The sequence below is a fragment of the Ornithodoros turicata genome, chromosome 2 (genome assembly GCF_037126465.1).
Source record: "Ornithodoros turicata isolate Travis chromosome 2, ASM3712646v1, whole genome shotgun sequence".
Taxonomy (NCBI): Eukaryota; Metazoa; Arthropoda; class Arachnida; order Ixodida; family Argasidae; genus Ornithodoros; species Ornithodoros turicata.
Window position 1 is genome coordinate 44,788,529 of NC_088202.1, and position 15,673 is coordinate 44,804,201.

The following is a 15,673-nucleotide window of genomic DNA, read 5'->3' on the forward strand; positions in this document are numbered from 1 at the left end:
GTACAGTTCGTAACTGTACGGAAAAGGCGGATGGAGGAGCCTCACTTCTGTAGAGACCCAATGTTTTTTTTGAGTCTAGGCTCAATCTTCTTAGTGTAGAAACATATCTTCTCTCATTACGATGGCACACTCGCATCTTGTCTCTTCACTGCCTTCCTGTAATCACCAAGTAACAAGCACCTTCATGGTTTCATATAGGTTTGCCAAGCTCGCTTTGAAATTGCCTTGTGGACAATCCACATGCACTACAGGATCACTTCATAGTGCCGCTCCCTATACACGGGAGGCAGCAGTACTCAAAGCCGATGGTGCACCAGAAGGTTGCCGACTTGAACTGTCCACAGGGGTGTTTGGTGCCCAGGGCAGCAGGGTAGCACAAATTTTCAAAATCACAACGCCCTTCAGTCCTTAGCGAACAGATACGTGCACATGAAGTTGCTACAGCACATGAGAGATGTATCTGTGTATATGTATGCGAACAGTCACAAGCATTTCCGAACATGAACAAATCAATGTAGAGTGTGAGGAAAACCTTTAATGATAGTCCGTTGGAGAGTTAGATGAGGGGCAACACACGCCTGATACAGGCGCGCCCCATACGTCCACAAATGTGTTCATGTCCTATTTACAGGTTGATGGTATTTCACAATGTCGCAGAGTAGTGCCTTTCATCACGGGTTGAATTTTGCCCTACGGTTGTACGAAATACAAAAATGAGATGGATCTCCACAAAGTATAATACAACAAAACTGCAAGCGAATTTAGCAACTTGCACCATAAAAACACAGGATACTTTGCACAAAGGAGAGTATATGTTTGTTGCAGCACAGCTCTATTCGCGTGGTTGACAATCACACCATATTTGAACTAGCGATTGGTGAAGACACACAACCACAGAATACACGCACAAACAGAAATGTCCTGTTTACGTGCATCTTTTGTTGCAATAACTGCTATTTCAAATATGCATCACCAGCTCATCCACACTTTCACTGTTTTCATACCTCAACCATTTTGTCTGGTGGTTGGCTGCACCTGAAATAGAGATGTGCTTGCACCAGAAGAGTGAACCTCTGGGCTCGTTGGTTTTCCGTAATATGACTGATAAGCTCTGAAGAAACCACACGGACATGACACAGTAGGCTGGTGGTTTCTTCAGCACATCTCTGCACTTGCACCAGTCTACAGTGCAGACTACTAATTCTGTCTGCCCTCTGTGATCAGTAAGGAGTTGAATTATTTTTGACACAATATTTCACGACTACGAAACTAGTGATAATAGGCAGTTTTCAGTTTGGTGGGGTGATCTTGCATTCATTGCTTTCTTTTCACTTTGACAACAAAGCCTTTCCTTTTATAGTATCTGTGCTACAAAAGATATGTTTGACACCCGGGCGTCATCTTGCCAGATGATGTCAAAAACCAACAAACATTTTGCACTACGCACAGGTAAATCATTTTTGAGGTAGAACATACGTGGTTCGATCGTCTATGGACCTCGTTAATGAAAGGCACCCTCGCAACTGGTCTCATATGTGTGCCTATGAAGACCACGCACAGCCCGCTGTGCTCTCCTGTGTGCTATCTTGGTCAACGAACAGTCTGTGATCTCACGGCACAGCTTCATGTTGGTATTTCTGCTGGCTTTAAGGGAAGACTCCGTAAAGGAGGGCCCTGTGACCAGGACTGTGCTGAAGGCATCTGCTTGGGTTTATCACGGAAACCCCTGTGAGCGCATCATCAGTTCCCACTGCCATTGGGTAAGGGCTTGAAACTCTGCAAAAGACAGTAGGTAAAGTTCAATGACATGCATATTGATACTGGGCTATACACTGTGCCACAGCTCTACAGCTCTATTTTTCTAGTGATTCCACTCCAGCGCCATTTGGGCAAAATGAGATTTCTTGCGCCATCCTGCATCCGCAGCTCTGAGTCCCTTCAAAACGAGTGGCTAGGAATTCGATTGTAGACAGTGGTTTGTCCAGAACTGCGAGCTCCGGGGGGGGGGGGGGGGTCGCATAACAAATAAAAATAAATAAATTGTGGGTGCAGTTGCTGTAGTACACTGGAAAAAAAAAGTTTGGGGGTGTTGACAAACAATTGGTGGGGGATGGGAGTCTGGGTAAGCCACTGATTGTAGAGCACTAGACAAACAAGTTGCAAAATAGAGCATTACCACATTTCTTTAAACCACAAGGACACATGCATTGATCGCACATATGGCTTCGTTCCGAAAGAAAATTGGGATATTCACGTGAAGCGTTGTCAGCTGTCTGCTGTTATGTGATCTTATTTTTCCCGTACAGGCAAGGAAGGCACTCCAAACGCGGGCACACACTGACGCGAAACTTTGTCGCGCGAAGCCCTCTCGCAAGCGGGCGCATTTAGCGCCTGCGCCTGCTGGAAGGGTAATAGCGACGACTTGGGTAGAGACCGTGGTAGTACCAAAATGCATTTTTCTGTGCTCCAAGGTGCTCCGAAATCCACATTTCAATGCACCAAGGACTGCTTCGAATTACATTCTGGGAGTAGCATCAGTGAAGTTTTCTCCTATTTCAACCACCTCTGTTACACCGCGTCTGTATTAGGATTGTATATCTAGGTTATCGGCTGACATTCTTGTCTGGCGGTTATGCAGGATGCATGTGTTAGCTATGAATCACCAACATTTAAAAAGGATAGAGCGCTCTGCCCGAATGAATCCAATAGCATTTTGTAATTGTAACCAATCAATCTAGTTAAGACATTCTATAATGCTGGTTTAAGGGCTCAGGTGTCATTGGGAAATTTGTTGGTGGAGCACCTGGAGAAACATTCAGCTGACGTAGTAACAAGCTATGCAAAGAAACTATACAGTTTATAAACTTAAATAGGAAGGGTAAGTTGTCACGTGGTATTCTTGAATATCCTGGGTTTGCTATACACTGGTGGGTTTGCTCAACTACCTTTTACAGTGTAGTGCATGAGAGCCACATTGTTTCACGTCCTAATAATGCTTTTGTTTGCATAAGAAGCTTCATGAAACAAGAACTTGACATCTTGACTCCGCACACGCGAAAGAACGCTGTCCGGTCAGCAGATTTGTCGAGCGGCGTGGAAGCGGCGCTCCAGAAACCCGTTCCCGGCTGGAGCTTTGTTGGCCTCGGTGTATACCTTCATCCATAGCCCGTTATTTTGGCCCATGGAACACACGATCCCAAGAGCCTCCAGCTTTTCAAACCCACGAAGGATGCGATACATTGCTTGCTTGCGCCAGAGCGAAACCCGCGAAACCAAAACTCTTGAGTGCGGACCAATGTTTCGATTTGCTTCCACATGCGGCGCTGTCGTCCGCTGATCGTAACGCCGCCTGGCCGAGAGCTACAGGCCTATTAGCGCACTCACTGGATAACATCACACTTGCGACCAGTGCATGTGTTATTTTGCCTGCCTCTGGTTACAGATGTGATGTTATCTGGTGAGTTCGTTAATATGCAGCATGATCAAGCACAGCGATGTGCCATGTCGACCTTCAGCTGTGTTCGTAGCACGTGGCTGAGCTCATGCCTTATCAGATGATTGGGATCGTGAGTTTCGCGATCCGAAATGCCGAACTATGTCTTCCTCGGGTGCCATTATCGGCGCGGCAAATTTATCAGATCCTCGATGTCCAGCTCAAATCAAATAACCGCAATAAATAATTAGTGCGTAGCAGTATTCAGCATACGGCGACTGCGCCTGCATTCTCTACGTGTTACCGTGCAGAACAGCGCTTAGTCTAGCGTACACGTGCCACGAAACCTTCGGCCAGAGACATTTCTTTGATATCCTGCCACTATACACATGTCACAGCTCCGCTGATGAGATGGAGTTTCTCGAACTTGCGGGATAAAAAAAGATACGCTTCATAAAGGCAAGCAAATGTACCGGCGTACAAGGGGCTTCAGCTAATGGAATGGATCCATTACGCCTTGCGTTTGGCACTCTAATCTGAACGACTCACGCTATTGCTGACATCTTGGACACGGGACATGATTTATGATTCACGATGAATAGTATCGAACTGACTTGACGTCTTCGGTTGCGGTTGCCGACCTACAACACGTACTGCCGATTTATCATGTAAAGGAGAGCCTGATCTAACGGGTATAGTTGGAGAAAGAAGGGGCGATGTGCACTAGAAGAACCGTGGAGGGGATAAGAGGTACTCAGTGTGTTCAAGGAAACTCATCTAAATGTATGAGACCATACACGAGCATAAAATGTACCAATATTTTACTGAAAGCGCCGACCAAGTACACGATTTAAACAGAACTTCACTGCACAGCACGCTCTGGCCAAACCATCATCATGAATGACGCCGGTTTGTCCCGTGATCTGTTGAAAACGGGAGGCGTACGCCTTTGTGTGACATTTATGCAATTATAGTAGGCATACGCTCCGTGCAGTCAGGGATGATGTATCGTTCTGTAGAATAGTCGGTCTTCGGGTAACAGTGTACAAATGGGTGTTGAGCAAAAACAATGTTAGAAATGTTCATTCATTACGCGCTAGTTCCTCACGCGAGAGAAGCTTTGCGTTCTATCAGTCCATAATGCTCTCAAATCTGCTTTCGAATCGAATTTCGCTTTGCGAGCGTCGTCTGATTTACCTTAGGGAGAATAAGGACATCGGGGAAAACCTCGGTACATATCCCGGCGCTTGTAAGTTACCGCGGCACACGGCAAACTTCCCAATCAAGTCTACCCAGGGAATCTCCCACGTTTTGTGTGCGGGGGGTAGAGTTCCGCGGGACTACCTATATGGCATTGGAGAAAGATGGATTGCACACAATTTCTCTCTGCTGTACCGCCGTCGTTTGACCGCACCTTCCCCAGAAGCGCCCCCTCCCCTCCAATCCCTCACCCAGGAGAATAAGGTGACTCCAATATTGCGATTGTAAGAAGAAGAAAAAGAGAGAGAGAAAAAAAAAATTACCGATAAATGACTCGCTGGTTGCTCCGCTAGTACCTTGTCATACTCCTTGCCATTCTCTGAAGGGTAGGTAGAGTACTCCTGTAACGGTGTCAACAGGATGGTGTCTCGTACCGCCCGAGGAGAACTCCACTCCTGCGCACACGAAACAGTGCAAACGTCGGATTTCAAGAGATAGAGAATATCGGGTTTGAAATTGTACAGTGCTAGACAAAAGTTTACGGAACACGCTCCGGCGCATTCCTTCCTCAGAGTCAGACACCAGCAGCGAATGGTACCGTATGGAATTACAAACAGGTGTCTTAGTTACCTAGGCACATGTTTGTAAGTCTATACGGTCCCATTCATTGCTAGCGTGTTACTCCGAGGAAGGAAAGCGCCGGAGCGTGTTCCGTAAAAGTTTGTCCAGCACTGTACTGCTTTGACTGCGTAAGTGTTTCACTCAGCTTATACCTCAATAATTCATACTGAACAAGGAACTTAGAAGAGGAATTCTTACGGGGCTCTTGTGAAATGTGACTCGGTTCGCAGGGCCGTAGTGTTGCGATTCCCACGACTTCGTTGTGCCACCAAAACTGCTTTCAATTACAGACCCGGCGACTATGGTGTCACCCATGCGGACATCTAAAAGCAAAGTAAAGCAGAAAGGCACGAAGAAGAACGTCAACTTCAACTACTATGCACGCTATGTCACGGGAGAAGAGCAATAACGCCTGAGTGGAAACTAAATATAATGATTCCTACCTGGTATGATGTCCGGGCATTTTTCTTCATCGTGGAAGGCTTCTGTGTTGTCGTCTGTGTCCTTTTGTAATGGCATGTGAGACCTGAAAGCGGTTACATTCACGTACTGAGCCTTATGATATTGAACGTGTGAGTAATGATCGAGCAGGCATTGAATCTAGGAGACTACTGGTACGTCTCGCACGCAAACTTCATTACAGCACGTCTTGGCTGGACGTTATCCCCGTCTATTTATCTCTAATCATAACGTGATTGCATACTCACTTATCGTCCTTCTTCATTCTGCTTTGACCTGGAACACAAAAGCGTGCACCTTGAGCATTGGCGACTTATAAAAGATCGTATAACAATTTCACACGATATTGCACTTCAAGGATGTCACTAATTCAGCAGTAATAAGAGATAGAATGGTAAGATATCTGTAAGATGCATAGGAAAATATGGATAGCAGCGACCGCTCGCCAAATATGAATGATAACTGCAACGGAATTCCATGCAAAATTATATCTACTGTTACCACTACAAGCCTAGCTGCAACAGTTTCTTCAGCGGAGATGTCTTGCAGTGCGGAGGCTGAAGGAACAATGAAGTCAAACAACCTCTAAGCCACACCGAACCGCCAAAGCAATGACCTGAAAGACGGTAGTCAGCGAGTGCGTCTGGCGAAACTCAAACCCACACTAAGAGCGAGGTCTTGGTATGTTGACGACAGCGCGACGTCTGTGTAATGCAATTGGTAGCACACATCTGGGCTGCAATCAGGCAAACCGCCATACCCTCAGTCTAGTCTTTCATCTCATACTCGGTTCAAAGAAAGGATATCCCACGATCTGCAACATTGTTCTTGCCATGATTCCAATACACTGGAATTCCAGTTCCAGCTGGAATCATGCAACCTACATCCGCGCGTGCCATAAACTGTGCAAATTCTAGAGAACGCGGCGTGCTCAACTGAAACTATGGCTGATACAACCCGAGAGAGAGAGAGAGAGAGAAAAAAGAAAAGAAAGAAACGAAGAATAAGTCGGGAAAGCGATGTGCGGCTACATACTCCGCCATTCGTCACTTTCCACAACAAATGTTGACCCATTCGATGTTTATTGGCCCATCCGATGTGTGTATCACTGTGAGAACCCTTTCCTTGCTGACACCTGTAACGTACCACTTGTGATGAGAAGCAATTGTTAGAACAGCCTTGCCACAGCTATTCTGATCGCCTAGATCAAGTCATTACCGTCACTAAGATTCAACGGAGAAGGTTTCTGTTACCCCTTATGGACCCAACGCTCACAAAAGCGACTGGTGTCTTGCTCTAGTACACAAGTACAAATAGAGTTCCCCATCATTTACGTCATTGTCACGTGACCTACAATGAGTCTGTAGCGGGCCGTGGACACTGACAAAGATGGCCACGCGCCTGGAGCACCTGCCTCTGTTCCACCGGCGCGGCCATGGAGATAGGCCACCATCATCGCCTCTCCGTGGCATACCATTATCGTCGGTCGGGACTCATGTAGAGGGACACCACCTTCTCTACATTTGGTGACCCGAACGATAAACAAGTTCGGAGCAATTCGGCCCTTCACCATCCCTAATTTTTGACAAAATCGACTAGCACTACCACAGCGCTCTATCCATGGAAGCCACCGCCGTTACTCGGCTCACGACGACGGCATCACGACTGCCCTTCTCCTGTCGACTGACTCGCCGACCGCTCACGTACCGCCCATCTCCACAGTACCGATTCGGACGGCCATGCAACGATCCGACCGCTCACTGGTCATGCCATCCTCTAACCGACCATCGCTTGACGGCTTCCAGGGGCGCTGTGCTTGGACCCCGGCACATTCACGACCCGCCGCTTCCTTTCTGCATCTCGACGCTCATTCGCAGCCGGCCGCGACACCAGAGCAAAGTGCTCGCCTACCGGTTGCGGCAGTCGCGGCCGCCGACGCCACGGCACGCAATAGGCGGCGTCTCTGCAGTTTTCCCGGCAGTCCTCACGGGTACGCAGCCTCACTTCCTGGGACCCTACGAGCTCTCGCTCCCGTGCCGGTCTGGCCCGCTCATCGAGAGCTTGTCGCAACGGGTATTGTGCCGTACGACGAATACGTCCAGTAGTGCACGTCATCCACGGGCGCTCTTGCTCTCTCCCTCCGGTGTAGACGTAGTTCACCGTTCTTCTTTCTCGCCGCTCCACGTCTGGGGGGGGGGGGGAGCACTGTAGCGGGCCGTGGAAAATGACGAAGATGGCCACGCGCCTGGAGCACCTGCCTCTGTTCCACCGGCGCGGCCATGGAGATAGGCCACCATCATCGCCTCTCCGTGGCATACCATTATCGTCGGTCGGGACTCACGTAGAGGGACACCACCTCCTCTACAAGTCCCCCCCCCCCCCCACTGGTGGGCAAAACAAACACACGTGGTCACGTACGCCAGCACACGCGAATAGTTCCGAGGGTGGCCAGCGCCTACCACTGTGACGCTGCAATGTTGACATAACACGCGGAACTCTACAGACGACCCTCTGTTTACAAACATGTGACATCACGAGAAGACCGGTTCGAGGTCATATTTTGCTGTGGTGGACAAGAAGCAGGAAAAACGCGTCGGCTGATAGGCCGATAAAGCTGATAATGGCGACCAGCATATGCTTTGCCCGGCGGCAAAGGCGCAGACGCGGGGGCGCAGACGACCTGCTCCCCTGCGTCACTGATTACGTAACGCCGCCGCGCAAAGCATACTGTTCGCAATTATCAGCTTTATCGGCCTATCAGCCGACGCGTTTTTCCCGCTTCTTGTTCACCACAGCAAAATATAACCTCGAACCGGTCTTCTCGTGACGTCACATGTTTGTAAACAGAGGGTCGTCTATTGCTCTAAAGCAGCTGACTGCAGCGGCGCGGCCTTATGCCTCCCATTGTTTCTTATCTTTCTCTTTCTATCTCTTGCCTTCATCCCGGTACAAATGTGGCCTGCGTGGCACTTCCATGCGGTTGTTCTCGAACAGAAGCGATTTCTTTTTCTTTTCTTATCAACTCAACTCAAGAAGTGATGTACGAGACGCCCGACCAACTTGTTCATGTTGAGCAGTAACGTTCGTGGCCGCATTACGACGTATATTTACTGCCTGGAGCAAGAAATAGGAGGAGTAGTGGATGGCCATTATGGGCGCGCATTCTCAGCCTCATCAGGGCAAAGAAATCTCCTAATGTCGTAAGCCACTTGATACCGGAGGTACGTCAAATGTTGTGCGGTAGGCTGGATTATGCGCGTGGGAGAGGCGGTTATTCCCGCACGCTCATCGCGAGAAAGTCTGGTGGTGGCCGTCAGTGGCCAACTTATTGACACAGCTGTCACCCGGAGCGCTGTTCCAATCTGTGAGGCCGACAACGGCGAGCCCTTTCACCACCCACCACCACCACCAGCGCTGTTCCAACCCGCTTCCAAGGCATACTGCAAACTGAAATTGCACACCATGGAGTCATCGCGCGTGACCAGTGGCGTATCTAGGGTGTGGCAGGTGTAGACAGGTGCCATGGGCGCCAGGTGAACAGGGGCGCCATTATGTGGTCGGGTGTGAATGTGCCAGGTCGGGCACTCAACCTGGCACATTCATAAATGATCTAAAGCACCCGCTATTAGAGAGGTTGTAGTGTGAAACCTAGTGCGGACCACACGAAAACGTATCCCCAAGGACATCATGTCAACCATGTTGCCATGGGCGCAGGTAGCTCTAGATACGCCACTGCGCGTGACGGAATCCAGATGGGTGCAAGATTGAGCTAATTGACATGCCGTGCAGAAAGGCGTGACGAGAAGAAGTGCCAACTTCCAACTGACAGTATTTTGAACGTTAACGTATTCACATATCATTTCCTGTTCCGTAATGCAGTCCCCTGCGTGAAAAGCTTGCACGCTAATCAACAGTAGATTTTCAGTGTTTCTATCTCTCTATCACTTGTGTTGACCATACTTGACTCAAAATTTCGACATTCCCCCGATTGCTGCTTCATGCCCAGAAAGGCTCATGATCTAGGAAAAAACCCTTCTTTCTCTGCAAAAACCACTGAAGGGGGGCCAAAAAATGTGGAACCTAATCGAGGCCTCCACAGCGTGTTTCAGGAATGTTCCCCTATTGAATAATTCGTAAACAAGTGGCGCCATCGAAGAACTTTCTCCTTGGTAAAGGTAATTGGGACATCGGTTATGAACTTAGTAGTGAGCGGCTCATTTGCATATGCTCACTAATGAAATAACCGTCCTAACTTTTTAATTTTTCTTCGCACGCTCTCCAAACCACTGTTTTACCTATCGGGACCTTCAGCGAAAAATGTTCGAAGGAGAGAGAGAGAGAGAAGAAAAAAAGACGCTTCAACACTTATTGATTTTTTCGAGTAATTAATCGGTTTGGGTTTGCATATTTCTTGCGCGGAGCAGTGCACAATTTGGATCAGCTATCCCGCTGTCAATTTCGTGTTCATTTGCTTGGTTGGCACATGGGGGTGACGGAAGATAAGGAACAGTCGCTAGACCGCAAGAGACGTTTGGTCTTCCTTCTTCTTCTCTACCCGACTAGTACACAACGCTGTGCGGTACATTCGTCATCATCCATGATAAGCGCACGCTATCTCACCTACGGGACGACAGATCCGCCAAAGCTGATGATAAGGGATACCAAAGCGTCTCTTGTGACTGTTCCTAATGTTCCGTGGCCCCCGTGCGTGAACCAGGCGGAGAGCTGGTCCAAAGAAAGCATTGGTGCACTGCTCCGCGCAAGAAATACGTAAACCCAAACCGATTAATTACTCGACAAAATCACTAGGTGTCGGACGCGGTGTTTTTCTTGGAATATTTTTCGCTGAAGGTCCCCATACGTAAAACTGAGGTTCCGTAAACGTGCAAAGTAAAATTTAAGAGTTAGGATGTTTATTTAATTAGTGAGCGTATGCAAATGAGCCGCTCACATGTCAGTTCATGGCCGATGTCCCAAGGATCTTTACCAAAAAGAAAGGTCCTCGATGGCGCCACTTGTTTGCGAATTATTCAGCCAGGGGATCTCCATAAGAGCATGTTTTTATTTTTACCAGTAAAACTGCAATCCCGAGAGACTGGTTCACAACCGCATGTCTTACATGTTGGGCTAGACACCCCTCTCTCTGATACTTTATATTACAGTGAACCCTCGTTAATATGACCCCCGATAATGTGATATACTCACTTTATGACCGTTTTTCTTGGGAACCGTTCCGCCGCCATGTAAATCCATCTCGTTAGTATGACAATCCGCTTATTCGACTATGACTGAGATTTTTGTCACAAGTAGGGTCAAACACGGGTATTAACTTCTCGTTATTATGACCACGTCACATGATCCGCAGAGGAGCCCCAGGGAGAGGCTACACACATACCTCGGGCAGAGGGTGACACGTGTTGAAGTAGGGCGCCAAGGTTTGGGATGACTTCTGATGTTGTTGACCTCGGAATTACTCATAGCGCTTTTCGGATTGCCAAAGCACTGTAGCGCTGTGTAGTGTGTAGTGACCACGAGACCAGGTCACACTGGGCTGCTGCTGCTGTTATGCACCTAAGAACGGCCGGAACGAAGCGGTCTCTGAGGTCAGCGGATTGTGCGTTTCTCGTTAGTATGACAATTCGCTTTATGACTAAAATCTGCGTGAACGGTGGTGGTCATATTAACGAGGGTTCACTGTATTACATTACCGATCATTATTACACGGGCCGACTTGATATTGTGTACTGCGGGTAAGACTAAGAGGGGGGTCTAATAATTACATTCTCCGCGTGACGTGAGGATTCCTGTGCTTTTTGCTGCACGATCCGGAACCGGAAGTTTCGTTCTTGAGGCAAAGTGTTCACGTGACACCGGTGTTTACATTCTGCGTATCCATGCAGGGTGTTTATTTATTCCTTACATTTTTTAAATAAAAAAAAGCTACGAGAGTGAGAGCGGCATAGATGTCGTTTTTGCAGTTGAGTTATACGACGATGCGGACATCCTCTCGAAGGCAGTAATTACCTAAATTTCATTAATTAACTCTTTAATTAGGGAGTTTCGGGTAAATATGCGAGGGAAAAAATGAGAGATAATCCTCGTTGAAAGCCATTCCACCTTTTAAAAATCCTGAAACGAGCGCGCGTCGTCGAATTTCGCTGTGCAAATGGGCTGAAACCAAAGCAGCGCGCCTCACGGGCAAATCTGTGCCGCAAAGCGGTGGTGGCGGTGAAAGGGCTCGCCGTTGTTGGCCTCACAGAGGTGGGCAACGTCACGACTAACGCGTCCTGGGCCGACTTGTAAGGGAACTGTGCCGACATATGTCTGAAAGTGTCTGAGGAAAACCCAGGAAACACCCCAGGCAGCACAGCGGCACTGGGATTCGAACCCGGGTACCTCCCAGTCTCGACGTGACACGACCAGGAGGCTAACCCCTGAGCCACGCGAGCTGGTGCCGCAGTGCGGTTCATCTGGCCAGCGGATCAGCACCTACTCCAATAATTTTTATCGCTTCACGACACGTGGCCCTCTGACGTGAAATGAACGCTGTTCTTCCGGCGCCGTTTCCGTTTCGGCTCATTTGCATAGCGAAATTCGCGTCGCATAGCGATGAATATTTCAACGCACATTCGCGCTTCAGGATTATTTAAAAAATGGAATGGCTTTGAACGAGCATTGTTTCCCGTCCTGTTATCGCACTTTTGCCCCGAAACCCCCTACTCGAAGAGTTAATTAATGAATTTTAGGTAATTAGTCATCATGTGTACTTACATACACTCTTCGAGAGGATGTCCACCCTCCGGATAACTCAAGTGCAAAAACGACGTCTACGCTGCTGTCATAGCTTTCTCATAAAAAATATATAAAGGATAAAAATGAAAACGATAAAATGCCGTGTATATTTACATGGAATCTTGCACATTGTCACACTGATTTCTCAGTTGTGCGGCACTCAGCACCGGACTTTTTGATCTGAGGTCAATAGTAAGGCATTGAAGAAGAGCTTCACGGGAAAGAATATAGACGTAAGCAGATATTTCTCGAAAAAAAAAAGAGAGAAAGAAATGAAGGTACCAATAGTGTAGCTTGGCCCTACTGAGAAATCCTACGTGGACATACGTCGACTGGTGCATTGTTTGAGTATTTGGAACGTAAATGGTATTGCTGTAGTGACTTCTCGTGGATGCTTACTTTCGAGACGCCAAGTATTTTTTGGATGATACATAAAGCGACGTGCCGTCTGCAATTATGGATGCAAGTTAATGGCGATCGAATAAAAGGCGGCGCCATTAAAATTCAATGTATAGAATTTTGTTGGCATGTAGCTATATATCGTGCATTCACACAAGCAACGTTCTCCGGAATACTTCATCGGAAGATGCCAAGAACGTCATGGCCTTCTCCTGCCACATAGGCGCGAGTGCCCAACGTGATATTTGTCGGTGCAGTGGAGACCGTGTGTGTGTGTGTGTGTGTGATACATTTAATCCTGATAGAAAGGAAAAAAAAAGAAGGAAAAGGTTAGCCATGATGTAGGCTTGCCGCGGGGAATCTCTTGCAGCGCAACCACAATATATTCACTAGCAGACGACAGGAAAAGACGCAGACTGTGCCAACTGTGCTGTCGGTGTCGTCTGCGAAGTGCGCAGTACACCATTCACGATATTCCGGCAACGTGCGAATGCATAACACGAGGCGGAACTTCTGCCTTATGGGCAGTTTTTTGCTTTTTTTCTTCCAGTAAAATATTTCGTGGGGATGCTGCTCTTGTGAATGCAGCGAGCGCGATATTGCACGTTAACGACATCATACCATGTTCCTCTCCGGGAAAACCCGTGTTGCCCGTGTCGGCATTGTAACTCTCGACCAAGTCCTGCGTAAGCAGCGTGCGTTTTACCGTACTGTACACGCGATTCGGTCGCAAAAGGAACACCCACGACGTTTGGAATTACACTGACTTCCGTTTTTCCACGCTCTCGGTATTTTTTCTTCGAGCCGTTCGGGTGACCAAGTACTCTTACGTTCGGAAGTTACTTCCATCACTGAAAAATGTCTTGACAGTTGTTTAGTGCCTTGTGATGCGCGCTTCGGGAATGTCTTAATTGGGGATGCAGGGAATGGGCTTAGTACATGTAATTACTGTGGTGTACACAGGCTCGGTCCTCGTCGCTTGGTCGCTGCCGTGTAGGTTACTGCTTCGGTCGTCCTCGCTTTGAATGGCATTGCATTACTGCCTTTCAATCTGTGTGTCTAAGCAAGCCCGATGGGCCCACTTGACTATCATGACGCGCCATATGGGGGCAATTATAACAGCATCAACAACATTGCGTCTGCTCGTAAAGAGTGTTGCGCGTTGCTGAGCTCTCTTCTCCTGCGTGCGTTATGACAGTGCAGTGAAAGCACGCTTCGCAGGACACCGCCAGGGACGAACAGACGGACACACGCTCTGCGTGACTTCCTGCTCCCCTCGTTGCACGCAACGCATACATGACAACTAAACATGGGATAGGCTTGATTTTATCTGCTTTTTTTATTGTATAGTCTCATAAATCATAACCGTGCCTGATCAGTGTTTTTGACTACGTAAATCTGCTTTTCTATGCCTCGTCAAGCGGCCTTTCGTAGGGTTTTACGTACACGTAGGTAAAATGGAAATGGTGGTACAGGTACTGCCATTTTCAATTGGAAATTAAAAATATGGGGCGGGCTCAGTCGTGTCCGTGCCGTAGTGTTTTTCATGAAAACGTCACGATCTCCGATTGCTTTGCTCCTTTGCGGGATTTTAGCGACAGGAATACGAGTCTCTATCGATTTGTTCATTCCATTCATTAGTAATTTATTATTAAAGGGTAAGGGATCACTGTGCGCGCCGGCAGTCGAATTTGCCTCCGCCGCTAATCTTCTTCGGCGCTGCCGTAGCTCTCTTGATCGCTGGGCTTTGGGGGCTCTTTTGAGTTCCTTTCCAGCCGCCCTTTCTTCTGATTGCCGTTCCCTTCGATTCTGATCATATTTCAGTTTCACATATGCCAACATTCTGGCGAAATTTTGATATCTTAATTTTGCAAATTGATACAATTTTGGCTATTGCTTTTGAAGCCGGTATCTCCTAAGGTCCAGGTAGAACTTCTCCAGCACTTTCCAACGACACCTCCTTATCGGCGTCCTAGCTTCACACGTTCGCGAGATAGACTGCCCGCAAGGTACGCGTGCCCCAATATTTCCGTCTCTCTCGCACGCACCTGCCACACAAAGAGATTGCGTCAGCCGCCGCAGTGACCTCGTTAGCTAGAAGAATCTTACACGAGTGAGCTATCTGGATTCAGCCGCTTGGTTGCTACCGGTTTATTACTCACCGAGTTATCGCGTCATGAAATTCGGCATAATTTCGTTGCGTCGTAAAGTTTGACCTTGCTACCAAACCGAACTTACGTACGATTTTACGACAAAAAATTTCAATCGTGACCATACGTGACTCGGGAGAAACTATTGCCGCACCGGAGTCACAGTAGGAGGCATACCGTGAGCTGTTGCGGTATGCGTACAATTACGTAATCTTGTAAAAACACACGGATCTTGTAATTTTAATGTAATTACGAATCTTGTAACTTGATCTTGCAATTACGGATCTTGTAAAAACACACGCTGCTGCCTCATTCGGCGCGCGGTATGACGCCTGTAACGCATGCCATTGTTTTCCCAAGTCACGTGGCTCAAGGGCGCTCAAAGGCTGCGCGCGACGTCATGGTCACGAGCCTCATTAATACCTGGAAAATATGTCTGAAACTCTGAAGCTTCCGTGGTCTGTATTGCTGTACGCTATCTGACCGTGACAATAGTTTTTTGAATAGCCTCTTCCAACGTAACTTCTTTCAGCAGCGGTCTTTTCTGCGTTCACTCGAACACCTTGACTTCGTTTAAGCTCCAGTACACGGTAAAACGAGAGTACTCACGACAGTCAGT

General features: G+C 47.9%; 1 protein-coding gene across 1 annotated transcript in view; it reads right to left on the bottom strand.

Annotated features, from left to right (window-relative positions):
- Nucleotides 1–515: 515 nt before the first annotated feature.
- Nucleotides 516–15,673, bottom strand: part of LOC135385347 (hemicentin-2-like) — a 527,311-nt gene continuing 512,153 nt past the window's right edge. Inside the window, exons 10-14 of the mRNA XM_064614626.1 lie at nt 5,962–5,989; nt 5,698–5,780; nt 5,453–5,577; nt 4,957–5,088; nt 516–1,776 (exon numbers count right to left, since the gene is read on the bottom strand). Coding sequence (XP_064470696.1) covers nt 1,741–1,776; nt 4,957–5,088; nt 5,453–5,577; nt 5,698–5,780; nt 5,962–5,989 — 404 coding nt within the window. The 3' untranslated portion in view covers nt 516–1,740. The remainder of the gene's footprint in view (nt 1,777–4,956; nt 5,089–5,452; nt 5,578–5,697; nt 5,781–5,961; nt 5,990–15,673) is intronic.